Here is a 20535-nt window from a genome sequence, read left to right as displayed (position 1 = left end):
GCTTGGAGACGAACCCGAGATGGGTTCGACGCAATCAGCAATCGGAACCAAGCATCCGAGATTATGGAGCTTCCCACCAGCTCCTCTCCCGAGGCCGACGCCAGAGCGAGAAGGGGAGGCCGGCAGAGAGAGAAAGAGAGTGCTCTTTCCGCTGTGCAACTCTATTTGCTGACCGGATGTGTATCTTAATACAATTTCCGTGGAGTCACTGGAGAAGGTGCAACCACACCTGTGCCCCCCTTTTTCAACTCCTGCATATTCCATAGGTCCAAAACTCCATGTCAACTTTCTGTCTTTTGATTTTTCAAGAGTCCTCATTTCCTCCCACGCGGTTTTTCGTTCTTACGGAATTACAAGTTTGTCAAGCAAGATGGCGCACGAGCGAGCTGTTCCTGAGTGCCGCTGAAGTCTCGTCCGTCGGAGAGACAAAATTCCAACACACTCTCTCTCTTATATGAAAAAGAGAGAGACGCCGGCCTCCAGAAATCGGCTTCGCAGTCCTTTACGTCTTTCGGCGCCGAGGTTAGCCTTCTCCCATCTTCCATTTCCACGACGAGATCTCCGAGATTTTTGTCCGCTGTTCTTTCTTTTTCTTGTTTGGAATTTATGCGGGGCTGATGATCTGATTTGGTGCCTTCTTGCGGTTTCTTTACGTTCTTTTGATCTGCCGGGGAATGTAGGATGGCGGGTCGTCAATATGGTCCGAAGATTCCGCGTTTTAGTAGCTGATTTTGATGTGGTTTGAGCTCGCTTCAGCTGAGCTCGGCCCCCCGTGTGTTCTTCTGACATCCGCTTTTTTCTGTTTCTTTCGTGAATCATGGTTTCAACAGGGGGTTAGGAATGGGCAGTTTTTCTTGACGATTTCTGAGTAGGAAAAAGCAGTGTTGGGGCTGGTGGCAGTTGACCCGGGGGGGAGGGGCAAATTGCGCCGGCAGATGATTATGGAGCCGCACGTCACGGGATTCTCCGGCTCCCCGAGCGCCTTAATGTTCGACAACGAGACCCTCTTGCCATTTCCGGATCAGCGCGCGAACTTGGCGAATGGGTTCGGTCGCGACGGCCAGTCTCGGGATGTTGGCTTCGTGGACAAACCCTTCTTTCCTTCCGACCCTAGGTATTGCGATTCTGCTCCGTCTTCGCTCGTGAGTGTGGAGGCGGATTTCCCGTCCGAGGATAGCGTCTCCGAGACTGTGTTCAGGTACATAAATCAAATGCTTTTGGAGGAGGACATGGAGGAGAAGTCCTCTATGTCTCATGACCCTTTGGCTCTCCAGGCGGCTGAGAAGTCGCTCCATGAAGCTCTTGGCGAGACGTGCCGGTCTGAAGCGAACCCTTCCCCTCCATTCATGGAGAGGCCGGACAATAATTATTCAGGAAACAGTAGTGACTATGCTAAGAGCAGGCCTTCTAGGAATACCAGCGGCAGCAACTTTGCTGATCATCAATGGCTCGGGAATTTTGGGGACGGCAGAAATTATATGCGGCGATCTTCTGTCATAGGAGACTTAATTTTTCAGTCCACTGTGAATGCTCATGTTCAACCATCCTCTTCTGTACCAAATAGCTTCCTGAGTAATGGTAATAGGACAAATGCATCATTAGGGAGTGGCCCTTTGTTCCCTAACTTCTTGACCGGGAGCCAATCGGTATTGCAGTTCCAGAGAGGTATGGAGGAAGCTAGCAAATTTCTTCCCAAAGGTACGCAGTTATTTATCGATCCAGAGAAAAGCAGTGAGAACTCATGGTTTAAGGAAAAGAAATCACTGAATGTGGTTAACTTGGAGGAGGATGAAAGTGACATTTTGCCTCTCAGTGGAATTAGGGGAAAGAAGAACCACCAGAGGGAGGATTCAGAATTTGAAGATGAGAGGAGTAACAAGCAGACAGCAGTGTATGTTGATGACATCGACACCGAGCTATCCGAGATGATGGATAAAATGCTACTCTTTAAAATTAAAGGCAGGAGTCGAGATTCGAATGCTGATGAATCCTCTGGAAAAGAAGTAAATGAATCTTTACGACGGAGTAGACGGACACACGCTGCTGACGGTGGGAAGTTTCATGATAACACACCAACCCCAACCAGCAATGTGACAGAGATGGTGGATCTCAGAACTTTGTTGATCCTTTGTGCACAAGCTGTCTCTTCTGATGATCGAAGGACTGCTGATGACTATCTAAAGCAGATTCGGCAGCATGCTTCCCCTTTTGGTGATGGATCTCAGAGGTTGGCACATTACTTTGCCAATGGCCTCGAGGCACGCTTAGGAGGCACTGGTTCTCAGATCTATGCTTCTCTAGGGTCTAAAAAAACATCAGCGGTCGATATTTTGAAAGTACACCACATTTGTCGTATGGCCTGCCCGTTTGAGAAAATGGCAAATGTCTTTGCAAACTATATGATCATGGATTTAGCTGAGAAAGCAACAACGCTTCATATTATCGACTTTGGAATCTTATGTGGTTTCCAATGGCCAGTTTTCATCTTTCTTCTCTCCAGGAGGACAGGCGGGCCACCCAAACTGCGTATTACAGGGATAAAGTTTCCCCAGCGTGGTTTTCGACCAGCAGAAAGAGTTCAGGTGACAGGACGCCACTTGGCAAAGTTGTGCAAGCAATTCAATGTTCCATTTGAGTACAATGGAATTGCTCAGGAATGGGATACTATCAAAATCGGGGATCTCAAAATAAGGAAGGGCGAGACCATTGCTGTGAATACCATGTTTCGGTTTAAAAATCTCCTTGATGAGACGGTTGTCTTGAATAATCCCAGGGATTCTGTTCTGAATTTAATCAGAAAAATAAGGCCGCATCTCTTTGTGCAGGCCATTGTCAATGGATCTTTTAGTGTCCCCTTCTTTGTAACAAGGTTCCGTGAGGCTCTCTTTCACTACTCTGCATTGTTTGATGCATTTGATACTAATTTAGAGAGGTATAACCGGATGAGACTGATGTATGAGAAAGAGTTCTTTGGCCGAGAAGCTATAAATGTCATTGCATGTGAGGGGACGGAGAGGGTTGAGAGGCCGGAGACATATAAGCAATGGCAGGTTCGCAATAAGAGGGCTGGGTTCAAGCAATTGCCACTGGCCCCAGCACTTATGAAGAAATTGCGATCTAAGTTGGGGAGTTCCATGATGATTTCATGGTCGATGAAGATGGCCTCTGGATGCTGCAGGGGTGGAAGGGCCGAATCCTGCATGCTTCATCTTGTTGGGTACCCACCTAGGACTTTGATGAGCTTGTTTCTAGAGTCATCTAGCAGATGGACCTGACTCAGTACTCATCGAAGGCATCCTTATTTGCAGAAAAGAGCGTGAATTTGTGGAGCTGATGCTTGTGATCTTTTTTTTTTTTTTTTGACAATACTAGAGTAGAAAACATTTATGGGGCTTTCTTGCAGGTGAGGTATTGATTGGGCGGTCCTTGTTGAGCCACAATCATTACAGCTGTACTTTTATAGCTTCTTGCTTTTCTAACAGTTAGTGGCAGAATCTGGGTTCACACCATTACATTAGGGAGATGTACTTCTTTCATAGACAGTATTCAGCAGATTATGAGATTTGATACCTCTTTGTGTATGATATATCTTTATAATTGAATTCCTTCATGCATGCCTGGCGATAAATGGTGCAGCTTGGTCAATTAGTCTAAAAGGGATCAATTTAATGTCGTTCTTGACCAGAACTTTACTCCTAGAATAAGCAGGCAGAGAGATGAAATGTCTCTTTCGCTGCATTTGAAGATTCTTTGCATACACCTTAAGAATAATTCTGGTCTTTTGCTGCTTCAGCTATAAGCATAGTAGTGTACTTATAACATCACTTTGCTTTCTGGTACGAGATATCATCCCGAATCAAAAGAACTTGTGCCCATCCTTCTTAGTCGTGTGGTTAGATACCTGTCAAGCATTAATTGTGGAATCGGCACAGAATGTACAAAAAATCCTCTGTATGAGGGTAGGTGCCCTCCAACAAGATGTTTACGATTTCCAGTATCTCTGCTTATCTTCCTAAAGTGGACTCTGGTTCATGGTTCTGGTAACGGGCTCTGTAGCAATGTTAATTGTATCTGCATCTGGTTAGTCAACGTCAGCGATCGTACGGTGCCTTTTCTCTGCCTTGTTCCTGCTGATATTCAATCTGTAGCCTTCAATGCTGAACAAATTCTCTCTTGAAGGATCTTGTAGTAATATTTTGCACTAAAATAAGATGTCACCTCCTCAATTACCAAGCCAACAGCAGAATTTCAGCACTAACAAGCTGAGGGTATGGTGATATTAATTGATAATTTAGGAAGGCGTAATTCTTGCGAGCACGCTCTTGAAAATGAATGGATGGGGTGGTCCGCTCGCCTTTGTCTCTTATGTCAGATTACATTGCTCGGGATCTTCCGAAAGCTTATCTAATTTGCTTCTGAGTTGTCGTATCTTTTCGTTGGGACAAGCTGGCGGTATATTCTGCTGTTGTCCAATTTGAACGAAAGATTATGTTTTTATTATAGTGCCTATTTTTTTTTTTTTACATGGGGGTTATCTTTCTAAAATGAGTTCTGCTGTTGGCAGGCGCTAAAACAAAATCAAGAAAGTAGCCAAGCAAAGAAAATTAGCAAGTCTGACAAGTCCAGAGGGAAGTCACGACACAAAATCCATTCAGATTACCACTTCAAGAGAAGAAATTTAATATTCACCAATGACAGCAATCCAAGTACGATTATCATCGTCATCATCGGTTAACGAAGTGATGGCAATGCACTAGACAACAAAGTGAGAGATCGAGATTATCACACGTTTAACGGTTAATCCTAAATCTTGCTATAGTTTTTGGACTATATTAAATACAGTTCTAACATAGCTGGACACGATAATATTTTATTACCTGCTTGCATAGGAAGGGATGTATGAATCTTCAAGGCAGTAATTGACAAAACTAAATAACATAAGCAATGACCATGCTTCTCTATTCGTTTCATTTTCTCTGTACGTGTGTATATATACTAAAGAGAGAACTCATCCACCGTACACAAGCCAACTGCAAATCCTAGAACTTGCGTCTTGTCTATGTTCGTTCTTTTGGCTCGAGTCGAATTTGTTTCTTCTGATCTATCCACGAGTGTGCAAGTTCTTTTACCTTCTGCTATTGACTTGATTTTGCTTTGAGCTTGCATTTATACGATGACATATTCATGAGCATTTTCAGCTGCTGTGTTTTTTTTCCCTTCCAAACCAGGTCAGATACTCCCATGTTTATTTTCCTAGGCCGTCCTCGATACCTCTGAATTGTTTACCTTAGTAGAATTGTTTACCTTAGTAGAAATGGCTCATTGAAAACTCAGATGATCTCACTTTTGTTGCGCATCTGATTTGAGAAAAAAATGGTTTCAGAGTCGGAGATTTTTGTATTCTCTCATTTTGTGAATAGCTCTCAATTTGATGAAGTGACAACACTTCTCCGTGGATGGATCAGTGTCGCTACCATAGTTTTGGGTCTAACCAATTTAAGCATCGTCCTTTGAATCTAAACTGCATGGATAGCTCTTTCCTTTCGCCAAATCAAGGCCTCGGTAATCTCACACCATCTATCACCATGAACTCAGAAGCTAAGCTGTCTGATTTGTGTAGCAGTGGGACCTTGGATGGAGAAGGAGCCTCCAACTCAGATGGCAATGATTTCTCCAAACAGATCCTCAAGTACATACGCAGCATGCTTATGGAGGAAAACAGGGAGGACAAACCTTGCTTTCTCTATGATCCATCGGTTCTATGGGCAACTGAGAAATCATTGCATGAGGTTATTGTTCTCGGTGAGAAACATCCTGCTTTACCTAATCATACCTCAGAGTTTGTTTGCCAAAATGCTCCGAGCACAGATGTTCTTTTTCCGAGAACAAGCCATGATTGCAGCAATAGCAATGGAACCAGCAACATTGGTTGCACAGACAACTTTGGGGAAAAACAGACACTTGCGGACAGCACAGAGAACAGAGGCTCTACATTTCTAGCTTCTCCTTCTACCGACTGTTTCTATCAGTCTACTGACTTGTACGCTTCACGACCATCCTCAAACCATCCAAAAGGCCTTGCCAACTATGTAAACTTGATTTTGGCCACTCCTACAAGTGAGTTTCCTCTTCAGTATGATTCCCTTGGAGCCTCGCAGCGCAAAGGAGGGCTTGAGGAAGCTTGTAAGTTTCTCTCCTGGGACACAGCGGGTGTTGATGCTACAAACAATGGCAATATGTCTGTAGCCATAAAGAAACGTGGGCTAAAAGTGGGAATGGATGAGGAGGCGCAGCAGCAAGGCCCTTTTAATGGTATGAGGGGAAGGAAGAATGATGGAAGGGAAGGGAATTTCAACAAACAATCAGCAGCTTCGACGGAAGAGATTGAAGTCTCAGAGATGTTTGACAGGATTTTGCTCTGTGACGAGGAGCCAGAGCCCTTCGCAAGTACTGATGGTAAAACGTCAAATGCAGCTGTCAGAAACTTGTCTCTGGTTGCACATACGCAGGGTTCTAGTGGTCGCAAGAATCGCGCTAAAAAGGCTAAGAACAGTGAGGACATGGTGGATTTGAGGAATCTCCTCATTCTTTGTGCTGAAGCCATCTCTGCTGGCGACAGCAGGAATGCTAGCGACCTACTACAGCAGATCAGGCTTCACTCCTCTCCCATTGGGGATGCGTCTCAAAGAGTGGCCCACGCCTTTGCAGATGCTCTTGATGCACGCTTGGCCGGAACCCCAGTTCAAAGCATGTCCAAATATTTGTGTCAAAAGAGGACGCCAATTGGTGAGATCCTAAAAATATACCACACTCATTATAAGGCCTGCCCTTTCAACAGGATTGTGATTTCGTTTGCAAATAACATGATTTTAAAAGTAGCTGAGACAGCAGAGACACTGCATATCATAGACTTTGGCATCAAGTTAGGTTTCCAGTGGCCACTCCTTATTCAGCTACTATCGAGGAGGCCTGGCGGTCCCCCGAAGCTTCGCCTCACAGGTATAGAGCTTCCTGAACAGGGTTTCAAACCTGAACAAAGAATAGTGGAAGTGGGTTGTCATTTGGCCAAGTACTGCGAGCAGTTTGGTGTTCCATTCGAGTATAATCCCATAGTTTCACAGCATTGGGAAACTATCAACGTTGAGGAACTGAAAATTGGCAGAAATGAGGTTCTTGCCGTAAACTGCCTTTACCGGTTCAAGTGTTTACTTGATGAGACAGTCGTCGTGAACAATCCTAGGGATGCTGTCTTGAAACTAATAAGGGAGATGAGACCAGATATATTTGTGCTGTCTGTTGTTAATGGAACTTTCAACTCTCCTTTCTTCGTTCCACGGTTTCGACAAGCACTCTTTCACTTCTCTGCACTGTATGATATGTTCGACTGCAATGTATCCCGTGACAACAATCACAGATTGCTCATCGAGAGGCAGTTTTATGGGCGGCAAGTCACCAATGTCATCGCATGTGAAGGCTGGGAGAGAGTGGAGAGGCCTGAAACCTACAAGCAGTGGCACGCACGGATCTCCAAGGCCGGGTTTAAGCAGTGTCCCATGGACAAAGCAATGATGAAGATATACATAGATAAACTGGAGGCTTACCACAAGGATATGGTGATTCTCAAAGACAGTAATTGGATGCTGCAGGGGTGGAAAGGAAGGATACTTTACGCATCATCTAGTTGGAAGCCTACTTAAAGTGCCCATCGTGAAGCCACAAGGAATTCCAAGAGTCTCTTTAGCATGTCTTGCAGATCTGCCTGGCTTGGTTACTCGTCAGTTGGACCGCCAGTGGGCAAACTGACTAGATTTATCAGTCAATTATTTACATTTTACCCGAAATCATGTATTTTAGAGTTTTAAGTATGGTGAGATACCAAAAGGAGCATTCTCCTAGTCAGTAACTTTCCATCCTGCTGTCATTCATTTTGCTACTGATTATTGCAGCGAAAAACCAAAAGCAAATGCTTGTGGCAGAGTTAAATGTTGTTAAGTACCATGATGTTGCATGTAGATACCTGTAGTTTATATCGATGCATTAGCTTTGCATCGGCAAAACACCGACCTAACCCTTGTTACTTTGCTGTTCCAGTCTTCAAAGCCTGGTGTTGACACCTAAATTTTGGCGACCCATTTAGACATTTAAAAATTAGGGGTTAATTTTATCCCTGAAAAATAAAATCACATGGCATATAGTTTAGGAACATTTTTGTTTATTTTATTGGACCGACGGCGAATGCAAAATTTTTCACATATTCCGTTCGATTCTTCACACATTTATGCATTTTCGAACAAAAAGGAAAATTTTGGTAGAATATGTGAAAATACAAAAGGGGAATATTGCACAAGGTGGATATATTTCAACGATATATTTAGTGGGATTACAAGAAAAAAAGGAAAAAATATATACCGTAGAGATACATTTTTTAGACCTATATAATACCTCGCGTGTAATTTGTTTGAGGAGGCCACACATATCAATCCACACGGCCGTACGTAGAGGAGGATTTTCGAAATTTTGGAGAGCAAATACGTGAGAAAATTCTGAGAGATTTCGAAAAAAGTTTGAGAGCAAAAGTGGTGGCCTCTCTCGGTTTCCTAGATCAAAGAAAAGAGAAAAGCAACCGGTTTGCAGAGAGAGAGAGATGACTGGTGAGGACGAAAAGTTGAGAATCGAGAGAGAGAGGACGGATCGTGAGGGAGAATCGTTGGCGAACGTGTGCTGCCCTTTGATTTTCGGTGATCAATTGACATCAGTGATCCCCACACGTGCCTGCAGCTCCTTCTCGGTGCCTTTTACCTTCGGAAGTTCAAAGGAGGCTCCATCGACATCAGTGATCTCCACGTGTGCCTGCAGCTCCTTCTCGGTGCCGGTGTTTTGTCTGTGAAGGGCGCCCAACGTCAACTAATTTGCTGTTCCCATTGTTCTGCCACGTTAGTCCAAGGGCGCATCAAGGAGGGCTGAGCATCACAGCAAATTCCTCAACTTCGCCAGCAAATATTTGGATCTTCAAACGTTGACTGTTTGCTGTCCCAATTGCTGCCCACGTCCAGGTGTCGAGGTGTGCTTCAAAGTGGATTGAGCAGTATCGGTGTAGGCGTGTCCGTGAGTTCCTCAGGCTTGAATCGTGTCCATCACGACCCAACCCAATATCGGTGAAGCTTGCTGATTTTGCCGCGTCAACGTTGCTGTTCCATGTTTAACTCGACGCCACATTGATGTCCCGAACATTAGCCCATCGAAATCGTCACAAATTGTGCCAAGCCAAGCCGAGATATTGCCACAACCGTTGCCCTAAAGCTGAGCCGTGCCGTGCCCATCGTTGGTCCGTTCTACCGATTGGTTTTTTTGGAAAATTCAAATTTAGGTATAGATCTATTTTACTTTATTTGATAGGTTTATCTTTTAGGTAGATTTAACTTATTAGGTAGATTTGTTTATCTTGTTTGAGGTTTTGATATTTTATCTCTTTGTTTGATTTTTTTTTTCCAATACATGATTGAAATTCTCTAATGTAGCATCCAATTCGCAACCGCACGAATTTTTATTCTATCTATAAGGCTTTAGATGGAATAATTATTCAAGGGGAGTAAAACCGATATCTTGATCTTTAAGGCTTAAGATCAATTTATCGATTTTATTAGCGAAATAATCAAATTTGAATTTCAAATTGAGTGATGGACAATATTCTTGACGATCATGGTTGGTTTGATGTTTATCTCATAGTTGTTCTATTTATCCTGAAAATACAAAAAAATCGCATTCCCATCCCATGTAGATTAGGATTGATTGCATGATAGGTTAATTAGTTTTTTTAATGCATGTTTAGATGATATCTAGGTTAGATGATATCTTTGAATTAGATTGCATTCATCTAGGATGATAGTTTTAAATTTGAATTGCATGTTTAATTATTTGGCCATTTTAATTTTGAATTTCATAAAAGAAAAAGAAAAATTAGAATTAGGACATTCTTTGTACGTCATTGCATATCAGATAGATTGCATGCTTATTAAAAATAAAAATCATGTGCACATCATATAGAATTGGATTCATTGAGATACATGTCATTTAGTATTTTTTGCTAAGCCCAATTAGTTATAAATTACATGTCATTGGAATTAGGTCATTTAGTTAACATTGCATTGCATATTGCATGATTTTCATTAAATAAGTGAAAACAAAAAGAGAATTTGCGTGTTAATTAGAAACCATATCCAAGGTTGTTGATGTGGATTTTGAATTAATATTGCAGATCTTTCGTTGCTACGAGGTAAGTCCCGCATTTTCTATTTGCTTTATTGGGTGTTAAATTGATGGATTGCGCACCCGCATGATCGCCTCACATGTTAGGGAAATGAATATAAAATCAATCCAAACCACTTGCTAAACATTTTTCAAACTAAAAAGAAAGGTACCGAAAGGGCGTTAGCGAAATCTAGCGTAATCAAGTTCCCGAACTCATAAATCTCTGGTTCGTAAGAGTAAAGTGAAACTCCCTTTACTTTACTTGGGTTTCTAATCGACCCACCAAAAATAGATTAGTGGCGACTCCTAATTGAAAATCAATTGCATGTTAAGAATTTGAACCTAGGTCGCGAATTGGTATGGGCTTGGGAGAGCCTGAGTTAAGTCTAGGCTTAACAATCCATTAGCCAAACCCTAGGTGGTCCACACCCGAAAAATTGGTCGCGACACCTGGCAAATCTAATTTCTGTGCCCAAAATCACTCCAGATCTATTAGACTCATTTGAATGCAATTTCTCTGCCGATAACCTGTGAATCTATTATCAAGCACCACAACCGATAGGCTCACTCACCTAATGCAAAACCCAAGAATATGCACATTTTTGCCCTTTGATCGAGCATAACACAGGCAAATGAGTGTTCCAAGAATTTTAAATTAGCAGGCTTGAAAGGACAAATGTAACTGACTCCAATACACAATCATAATTCTTGCTATTCATAGGAGATAGCAACCACGGTATTATTATCATTGTCATCGGTTAACGATGTGATGGCAATGCACCAGACAAGGGAAACATCAAAATATGACATGTGTTTCAAAACTTGCCCCTAGATCTTGCTTTTAAACATTTAGTACAGTTCTAACCTACGCAAACAAGAGAATATACTACAATCTGTATGCTTCAGAAGTGACCTACAAGACAATAATTGACAAGACTGAAAAACCTAGGGGTGTCTTGAGATAGTGATGGAAATCACCGGCATGGCCGGTTCTTCCGTGTTCGCTGTGTAGGAGATGCTCGAGTATGGACGGCTTTGAAGCTGGCATGCTAAAATCTGGATTACAAAGATTAAACTAGGAAATTATGTTTGTCAAGTGATCTAATTATGGATAAAATTCACAGATAACAGTGTAGAAGCGAGGTGAGGCCAGCTCAAATAAGACCGACATCGAAAGGCTGAAGATAAAAAGGCTATGAAAATGGAATAATCAGGGAATAAACCCTCGTGGAAAACAATCATTTTTAGTGAGTGTTTTGTAGTTGGCTAGTTCGCAGAGATTGCGAATTCTTCAGTTGATCCGTTGTTTATGGACTCATCCGCTTCTCCGGTTATATCTGTCAACCTTTTCAGCATTTAACCGAGAATCACTCGACCTGCGATGACAATGCTTCTCTGTTTGTTTTTTGTCTCATGCGTCAGCGCTAATATACACGGAAGAGGGAACTCATCCATCTTGCACAAGCCGAGTGCAAGCCCCTTCATCAATTCTGCATTTTCATGGAACACTTTGTCCTTTTGACTCCAAACTGATTTGTTTATTTGGATCTACGAGTGCTTAAGTTCTTTACCTTCTGCTATTGATGTGATATTGCTTCGAGTTTGCATTCATAATATGAGACATTCATGATCAATCTTAGCTGCTTCTTTTTTCCCAATAACGAGGTCAGATACTTCAGTGTTGTTTTTTTTTATTCAGTCTTCGTTACCATTGAATTGTTTACCTTAAAGATGAATGAAAAGACGATCAGATGAGTCTTAATGCTGTAGGCAAGTCGTACAAATAGCTCTAGTGATCTCATTTTTGTTGCATTTCTGATTGGAGGAAAAAGTGGTTTCGGAGTCGGTGTTTTCTGCATCTTCTCATTTTGTGATTGGTTCTCAAGCTGATGAAGTCAACACTTCTCCAAGTACGGGTCAGTGTCATTAGCAGAGGGTTGGATCTAACCAAATTAAGCATCCTCCTCTGAATCTCAACTGCATGGATTGCTCTTTCCTTTTACCAAATCAAGGCTTCAGTAATCTCATGCCGTCTATTGCTATGAACCCGGAAGCTAAGCTGTCTGTTCGTGTAGCAGTGGGAGCCTGGATGGAGAAGGAGCCTCCAACTCAGACGGCAATGATTTCTCCAAACAGATTCTCAAATACATAAGCAGCATACTTATGGAGGAAGACATGGAGGACAAACCATGCTCGTTCTATAATCTGTCGGTTCTACAAGCAACTGAGAAATCATTGCACGAGGTTATTGTTCTCGGTGAGAAACATCCTGCTTTACCTAATCAAACCTCAATGTTTGTTTGCCAAAATGCTCCAAGCACGAATGTCCTTTTTCCAAGAACAGGCCGTGATTGCGGCAATAGCAATGGAGCCAGCAACATTGGTTGCACTGACAACTCTAGGGAAAAACAGACACTGCGGACAACACGGAGAACAGAGGCTCTACATTTTTAGTTTCTCCTTCTATCAACTGTTTCTATCAGTTTACTGACTTGGCCGCTTCACAACCATCCTCAAACTGTCCAAAAGGCCTTGCCAACTATGTAAACACGATTTTGGCCTCTCCTGCAAGTGAGTTTCCTGTTCAGTATGATTCGAGAGAGTGCTTGAAGACATTGTGTGTACGGCAATATGTCTGTAGACGCGAATACACATGTTCTGAAATTTGGAAACGGCGAGAAGGAGCAGCATGGCCTTTTTTATGTTCAAAGGGGAAGGAAGAGTCACGAAAGGGAAGAACTATGTGAAAAGTGGGGAGGATCAACAAACAATCTGCGACTTCGATGGAAGAGATCGAACCCTCGGAGATGTTTGATAGGAATTTGCTCGGTAAAGAGGAGCCAGAACCCTTCACAAATACCATTGGTAAACGTCGGATGCAGCAGCACGAAACTTGTCTCCAGTGGTGCATACGCGTGGTTCTAGTGGGCACAAGAATCGAGCTGAAAAGGGCCGAGAACAACGAGGACATGGAATATTTGAGGAATCTCCTCATTCTTTGTGCTCAAGCCATCTCTACTGGCGATAACAGGAACGCTGGCAACCTGTTAAAGCAGATCAGGCTTCATTCCTCTCGTTGCCAATGCGCCTCAAAGATTGGCCCACGTCTTTGCCAACGGTCTTGATGCACGCTTGGCTTGAACCGCCATCGAAAAGGTGTTCAAATATTTGACTATGAAGAGACCGCCGACTTATGAGATCCTAAGAAATTACGAAATTGATTGTAAGGTCTGCCTGAGGTAAACACACTAGAAGTGTCTAAACTTGTGTATGGCGCTTACTTCCATATCAAAAGTTTATACTGGTTCACTTAAGTACCAAATCGGTGCCACTAGCAAGAGATTTCAGTTAAATTAATTACTTAACTATTATATTAATAAAAAATAAGTTGATGTGGCAAAAATTTAAAACGCAGTTCACATGGAATGGTATGTCATTTTCTGTCTTCCTTAAGAAAAGACATCGTTTTGCCATCATACGTGGACTGCCTTTCAGAAACAACAGTGCATAGCTCCTTTGGCCAAAACGACGTTGCTGAAGGGGGACTGAAATTGGGGCATCGATCTGTTCTTCCCACATACGAAGTACGCTACTCGCTTGACACCCATTGTAGCTTGCTCGATCGCCTAACATCACTCACCCACCGTTGCTCGACCGCCATTGTAGTTGAGCCTTCGTTTGCTAGCCATGTCCCTAACTCTCGCTCAAGTTTGTCATGATCTTTCCGTGGGTCAATTGAGTGGAAAATTTAAGGTTTTGACGGGCAAATTAGGGTGTGGAAGGAAAAATGAGGGCTCAACTCGGAGGGAAAATGGTGGCAACCTCACTTTTGTTTAATTAGTTGGATTGCTTTTGTTAGGACTAAATGGGACCGAATTGAAAAATAAGGGGCAAAGGGGAAAATGAGGGCTTTGCTCGAAGGGAAACATGGTTTTTTGTACTATAGTTTGAATCATGAGACAATGGTAGGGACCTCACTTTATTTAATTAGTTGGAGTGCTTTTATGGATCGAATGTGATCGAATAAAAAAAAGGGTGGTGGGGACCTCACTTTGTTTGATTAATTCGATGCTTGAGGAATCGAACTCGGTATATCAGCTTCCTTTGTTTCTTTCGACAAAATGACAAGGACAAAGTGAATTCTTGAATCAATTAAATGCACTAGGGACATCTATGTGAAGTTGTTAATGATTCTACTATGTGATCCCAAAAACTAATGATTTTTCTTCCTCTTTAGATGCAACATTGACATGAACGAAAATTATGTAGACGTCATTATTTGCTATTGCGGGGAGTTTGTTATTGGCGCCAAGGATTGGAAACATACCAATGGAAATGAAGGTACTATCTATATTAATATTGTGAACCATTATATATTGGTTTCATGAGGGATTTTGTGTATTTTTTACGATACAAAGTGCAAAAATTGCATTATTGTGTTCTTGTGAAGGAATTAAAGGATGATTTGAGATTTTTTTTGGTAACAATAATAGTATTAAGGATACCATTTACCATTATCTTTACGGCGAAAAAGCTAAGGTCTATGTTGAGTATTATAGTAATGATGAGGATGATGGGGATCATGGAAATAATGAGACTAAGGAGACCTCTAAAAGAGGAGAAGTGAAAGATCGTAAGTAATCAGGTCGAGGATGAGTCTTAATTAGACGGAAGGCAACATGAGAGGCAAGTGAGGGAGGAGTGGGAAACAAGTCATATTGACAGGGATGAGCAAATAAGAAGATGTCCTGAAGTCTCGAGTGAAAATGTGGATGATGAAGACTTAACTAGATTAGAATGGGAAGTTGTTCTATCTAGTGAATCGAAATATAAAGCTTTGGAAACTGTAAATTTCCCAAGTAATGAAAATAATGATGAACCTGTACAATCAAGACAAAAACAAAGGGATTGTCAGAAGAAATTTTTCAGCTTTAGGAGAAAGGCGTGAATCTGAGTCAGTAAATAAAGATGGAGCTCCGTCTGGTGGTAATACAAGTGAAGATGAAAAAAGCTGTGGCGATAAAATTGCTAGTTTAGAAAATGAGTTTGGCAATGATGATGAAGAACTTATGCGTAGAAAGAAAAGTAAGTAGCATTATTACAATCTAACTGTTGATATACTTATTTTCTCTATGGGCATGAAATTTGATAATGCCAAATAATTAAAACAATGTATTGTCAAGAGCTCCATTGTTGAACGGAAAAGCGTTGAATTCATTAAAAATACGAAGGAATTTGTAAGATCTAAGTGCTCCCAACTCAATTGTCCATGAAAGATCTATAGCGTGCCAAGTAGGAAAGGATAATTTCATATTAGGTCCTTCGAGGAGGATTATACTTGTCTAATTATATTTAACAATAAAATGGTAACAAGTGCGTGGTTGTCAAAGCACTTCTTCAATATTATCAAAATAATGCCCGAGATCAAGAGTTTCAACTATTATTAAAGAGGTAAGGACACCTGGAGTGCCAAAACTTGGCACGGAATGACACTTAAGTGCCGAAACTTTGAAAAGATACACTTAAGTGCCAAAATCGAAGTAAAATGGATCACTTAAATGCCACTCCGGCCAAAATCTGATTAAATTGTTGACATGGCAATTTTCCGACGAGGTGAGTGCAAAAAGATGTCATTTTGCATGCTAACGTGGTGAGAAAATGCAAAAAACAACGTTGTTTTGTCTCTGATGTATAAATAATTAATATAAAAATTAATTAAATTAAATTTAAAACTAAATTTACTTAAAATATTCTAAAAAATTTAAAATTTAAAATTTAAAAACTTAAAAAAAAAAAGGTTGGAGGGGGGAGCTAAGAGAGGCGGCAGGGCTCAGCCCTCAAGCAACCGAGGGCGAGCCCTTGCCACCATCGCCTCCTTGCCGCTACCGGGAAGGGCCGGCGACAAAGGGGGAGGGTCGGCTAGGGTGGTCGGCCCCGGCCAACCGGTGGCGAGGGCCATAAGCCCTCGCCGAGATCTAGGCGAGGGCCGGCCCCTAGCCAGGGCCTAATGACCCCGGCCAATGCTCCCCCACCGTCGCCGACTCTTCCCAACGACGGTGGGGAGGCGGCGAGGGCCCGCGAGCTCTCGCCCGATCTAGGGCAAGGGAGGGCCTAGATCCGGCAAGGGCTCACAGCCCTCACCGCCGATTGGCCACCCTAGCCAACTCTCCCCGCTTCGTTGCCGCCCTTCCCGACAGGCGGCGGGAGGCGACAATGGCGAGGGCTCAGCCCTCAACCGCCTCCCTTCACCCCTCCCTTTTTTTTAAATTTTAATTTTAATTTTAAGTTTTTATTTTTTAGAATATTTTAAATAATTAATTATATTAATTACTTACACATAAGACATAAAACGACGTCATTTTTGCATTTTCTCGCCACGTTAGTAATTTGGCCGGATTTTGACCGAAGTGACACTTCATTAATCAATTTTACTCTGATTTTGACACTTAAGTGTCCCTCCGTACCAAATTGTGGCACTCAGGCTATACTTCTACCTATTATTAAATGATCAACTAGAGGTTAATATGTTGAGGAATCAGTGCAAGAGAACTAAACAAAGGATGATGAAAATATTGATGGGTCAATACAAGGAAAAATATACGCATGTATGGTATTATGCTTGCGTATACCTGCTTCAAAACCCATCTAATAGGGTATATGTAGAAGTGTTAGAGAGGCCATTGCGGGCCTATGTTTGATAAATTTTATGTTTATTTTGATGCATGCAAATGGGGTTTTTTGGCTAGTTGTAGGATTGGATGGATATTTATGAGAGTTTTATGTAATCGAGAGTTCTTGACTATTGTAGAGAGAAATGTCAACAATCAAATATTTTCGATAGCTTGGCCAGTTGTCAACATAGGGAACAATGATATTTGGTCCTAATTTCTCAAAAATTTAATGGTCAACTTTGAGATAACTAATGGGTGAGGATGGGCATTCATGAGCGACTAACGGAACGTAATATTATTGTCAATTAATTCCCTTTTAATATTAATTACTTGTATATTTTTTTCTTACTTGTATTATTGGTTTGAATTTTTGTATAAATTCCTATATTGGCTGAGTTGATGTCATATGATGAGCAAAGAATGTGCACGAGACACATATAAGCAAACTGGATAAAAAAAACTACAAATGAAATAAGCTGTAGAAGCAATTCTGACAAATAGTAAAGAGTACTAACATGGCTAATTTTATATTAGCTAAAGAGGGGTTGTCATAACTGACAAAGGAAAGTTTTGATGCATTATTCCAAACAAAAGTTAAGCACTGGTGTCGAGTCAGTTAAGCACTGGTGTCAAGTCTTCTACACCAAAAAATTGAAATACGATATCATTGACAATAATTTCAGCGAAACTTTCAATGTCAGAATTTTACCGACCAGATGCAAACCAATCATCAGCATGTTTGATGATATTCGAGTTATTGTTATGACTAGATTGCACAGATAGAGAGATGAGGTTACAAAGTGCACTAGAGAATGTGGTCATAAGATTATAAAGAAATTGGATGCGACCGTTGTTACTAATAGATTCTATCATCTAATTTGGAATGGAGATAATTGATATGAGATCATTGAAAATTGCGATAACTACGTTATCAACTTAGATAGAAGAAAATGTTCATGTTGAACCTAACAACTAAATGTAATTTCTTGTGCCCATGCCATTCATGCCATTTAGATGAAGCAACAAAACTCAGAAGATTGTCTAGATGATTGGTACCAAAAAAAAAAAAACCCATATCTTACTTCATACTAATTTATGATGCAGCCTATCACACGTAGCAAATTTTAAGAGCTAAAAAATCATAATGGCCCTCTACCTTTGCCACTAAAGAAGCAAATAAAAAAGCCAAAAAGGAGACGAATAATCCAGGAGGGAGAGGCATCAAGTCAAATGATGAATAGGACTAGGGTAAAGTTGAAATGCTTCTATTACCACAAGGAATGGCATAATAAAATATGGTGTGAACTAAAAAAACAACGTCAACAACAAGAATTTGTTGCAAGGATTGATTTAAGGCCAAGAACAAGGCCTATTGAAGAGCTTGCTACTGGGCTTACTAAAGGGTGAATGTAAGGCCCTATTATAGGCCCAAGTGCAACGACAAGAATTGGTACAGGATGACAGCAACAATAACAACTAAGTCAACTATTAAACAAACAAGAAAAAAAAATTTAGTAAGTTGTACATTATTGTGTTTGACTTTTATAGGCCCAAGTGCAACGACAAGAATTGATGCAAGGATGACAGCAACAAATTGCATAGGTTACTCCCCTGTAGGTTGCTAAAAGTGATGTACCACAACAAACAAGAGGGGTTCTTGGAAAAAATTTAGGGCAATTTGGTTATGGGATTTACACAAATGAACGTACTGAAATAATTATCCTGAATGTTAGATTTGTAGAACTCATGTATTTAATTTTTGATACTTCAATTCATTTGGTTAATAATATGGTTATGTTCTTGTAACCTGGGAGAAGTTCAAAGGTGCTTATCTCCTAAGGTGGGTCAACTCTAAGGGCGCAGTCAAAGAAAATTGCTCCAAAGAAGAAAATAGCAAGTATAGCTCGAAAACAACCACCAACAAAGAACCCAGTACCAATTCCATCTCAACCAATTGATTATAGGAGCAATAGTGATTCTATGGAGAAATCCTAACACATGACACATGCTATAAAAAAAAATGACTTCTACTAAAAATAAAGTGACAAAAAGGCTAGTTAAAGAACTTATACATCCAATTCAAAGAGTGTCCAAATTATTATTCAATTCAAAATTCCAAAAGGAAAAGGAGCTGGCAATGTTGTGTATATTAACTTATTGGAAGGTGTTGAACCAAACCAAGCATTTTCCCCATCTTAACACTGATCAGTTTTGCCAAGCCCTAGATTCTTAAAATAATGACTTTTAGAAGGAGCGGCTTCATACGGGCACTGTAATCTATGCGTGTTCGGAAAGCTCTACAGCTAAACTGCTCGTAGCTCAAACTGTAGTCCAGCGTCGACAACGAACTCACAAACTCAACATTGTATAATGGCAACAACCCCAGTTTCTGAAGCAACTTTGAACTTCAGTATGTATCTACACAATGATAAGCTCAATCATTGAGTGTTTTACATGTCTGTCATGCCCCGAATCACCAGGCATCATCATCAACCATGTAAAGCGATGAATTAGCAACCATCCAGCAATTGGAATGGCTAGTAGCATGAAACAACACAATGAACTGTGAAGTAGAGCCTCAAAATTTGAAGACACGTGCCCCGGTGGCTACCCTTCCCACATGAGGTGGGGAGGTGGAGAGTGGGAAGGTTGGGGTGGGCGACAATTTAGCTTCAGGTGTGGATTTCAACTCCCGCTTCCTATAAAGAAACAAGATAAAAAGTCTTAAAATGAGAATTATAGCGGGAATAGAATAGAACCAATCAAAAATAAATAAATAAACTAGAAGACGCAGCAGCCGAATCCCAGCTCAAACCTGCCCGGCAAACGTTCTGCGCAAATGGCTTCCATTTCTTGAATCAACGCAGATCGAACGAAGGCCTTCGAATCTGGGCCAAAACCCATATAACAAGAAGCCCAGACGACCAATGCAGACAACCTTGCATGGTCAACTAGACTGGCGTCGGAATTATTACATAATAAGACCCATCTCCGCAACGTATTAGTAATTAAGGGAAAAAAAAAAAAAGTAGACCGGCATGGATCACGGGTTCTGAGAAACCAAGGACCAAAGCTCCGTATGAAAGGGAAAGCTAAGGAAAACTCGAAACCCATTTTCTATTTTGCATCAGAAAAAGAAACCCATTTTCTATTTTGCAATTTTGTTTTCCATGTATGGACTGATTTAATTATGGATATTGGACATACGTAGAAGGTTTGACCAGTTTTCCCCCGTTGAATCGCAGTACAGAAGTTCGTGTTCTCTAGGTTCCCCCCTCGTCACATGCCGGCACGTGCAGCCTCAAATGCTGATATTCTCGACCCACATGAAGGAAGGAAAGCTCAAGTCCCCATTACAACATCAGCTCCCCCCATGTGACCTGTAATCTTGACCCACGTCCGCAATTTCTTGACCCGAGTTTGAATCCGAAGGCGCATAGAAAACCCTGATTTTGATGCCAGATAAAATAATTGCAAGAATTTTGCTAAGAAATAGGGTGTTAGAAATTGGGGAAATGAAATTCAATTTGTCAGTAATCACATGGAGCTTGGCCGCATTTTTTTGAAACGGGTCTGTCCCCACGTTTTTTTTTTTTTTTTTTTTGGGTCGACGGCG

At 41.3% G+C, this 20535-nt stretch overlaps 2 protein-coding genes across 2 annotated transcripts; both read left to right on the top strand.

Annotated features, from left to right (window-relative positions):
• The first annotated feature begins 13 nt into the window (after positions 1 to 13).
• Positions 14 to 3581, top strand: LOC104422485 (scarecrow-like protein 33). Its single transcript, XM_010034814.3, is given in 3 exon segments — positions 14 to 522; positions 831 to 3123; positions 3126 to 3581. Coding segments are annotated over 2 exon segments (2292 nt in total). The 5' UTR covers positions 14 to 522; positions 831 to 935; the 3' UTR covers positions 3230 to 3581.
• Positions 3582 to 5585: 2004 nt separating this feature from the next.
• Positions 5586 to 7793, top strand: LOC104423854 (scarecrow-like protein 14). The gene has a single exon (XM_010036296.3). It carries the CDS (start codon positions 5586 to 5588, stop codon positions 7695 to 7697), a length of 2112 nt encoding a protein of 703 aa, XP_010034598.3. The 3' UTR covers positions 7698 to 7793.
• Positions 7794 to 20535: the final 12742 nt, after the last annotated feature.

This window comes from Eucalyptus grandis, chromosome 10 (genome assembly GCF_016545825.1).
Source record: "Eucalyptus grandis isolate ANBG69807.140 chromosome 10, ASM1654582v1, whole genome shotgun sequence".
Taxonomy (NCBI): domain Eukaryota; kingdom Viridiplantae; phylum Streptophyta; class Magnoliopsida; order Myrtales; family Myrtaceae; genus Eucalyptus; species Eucalyptus grandis.
Note: the sequence above shows the minus strand (reverse complement) of the source record. Positions and strands in the feature narration are given on the sequence as shown.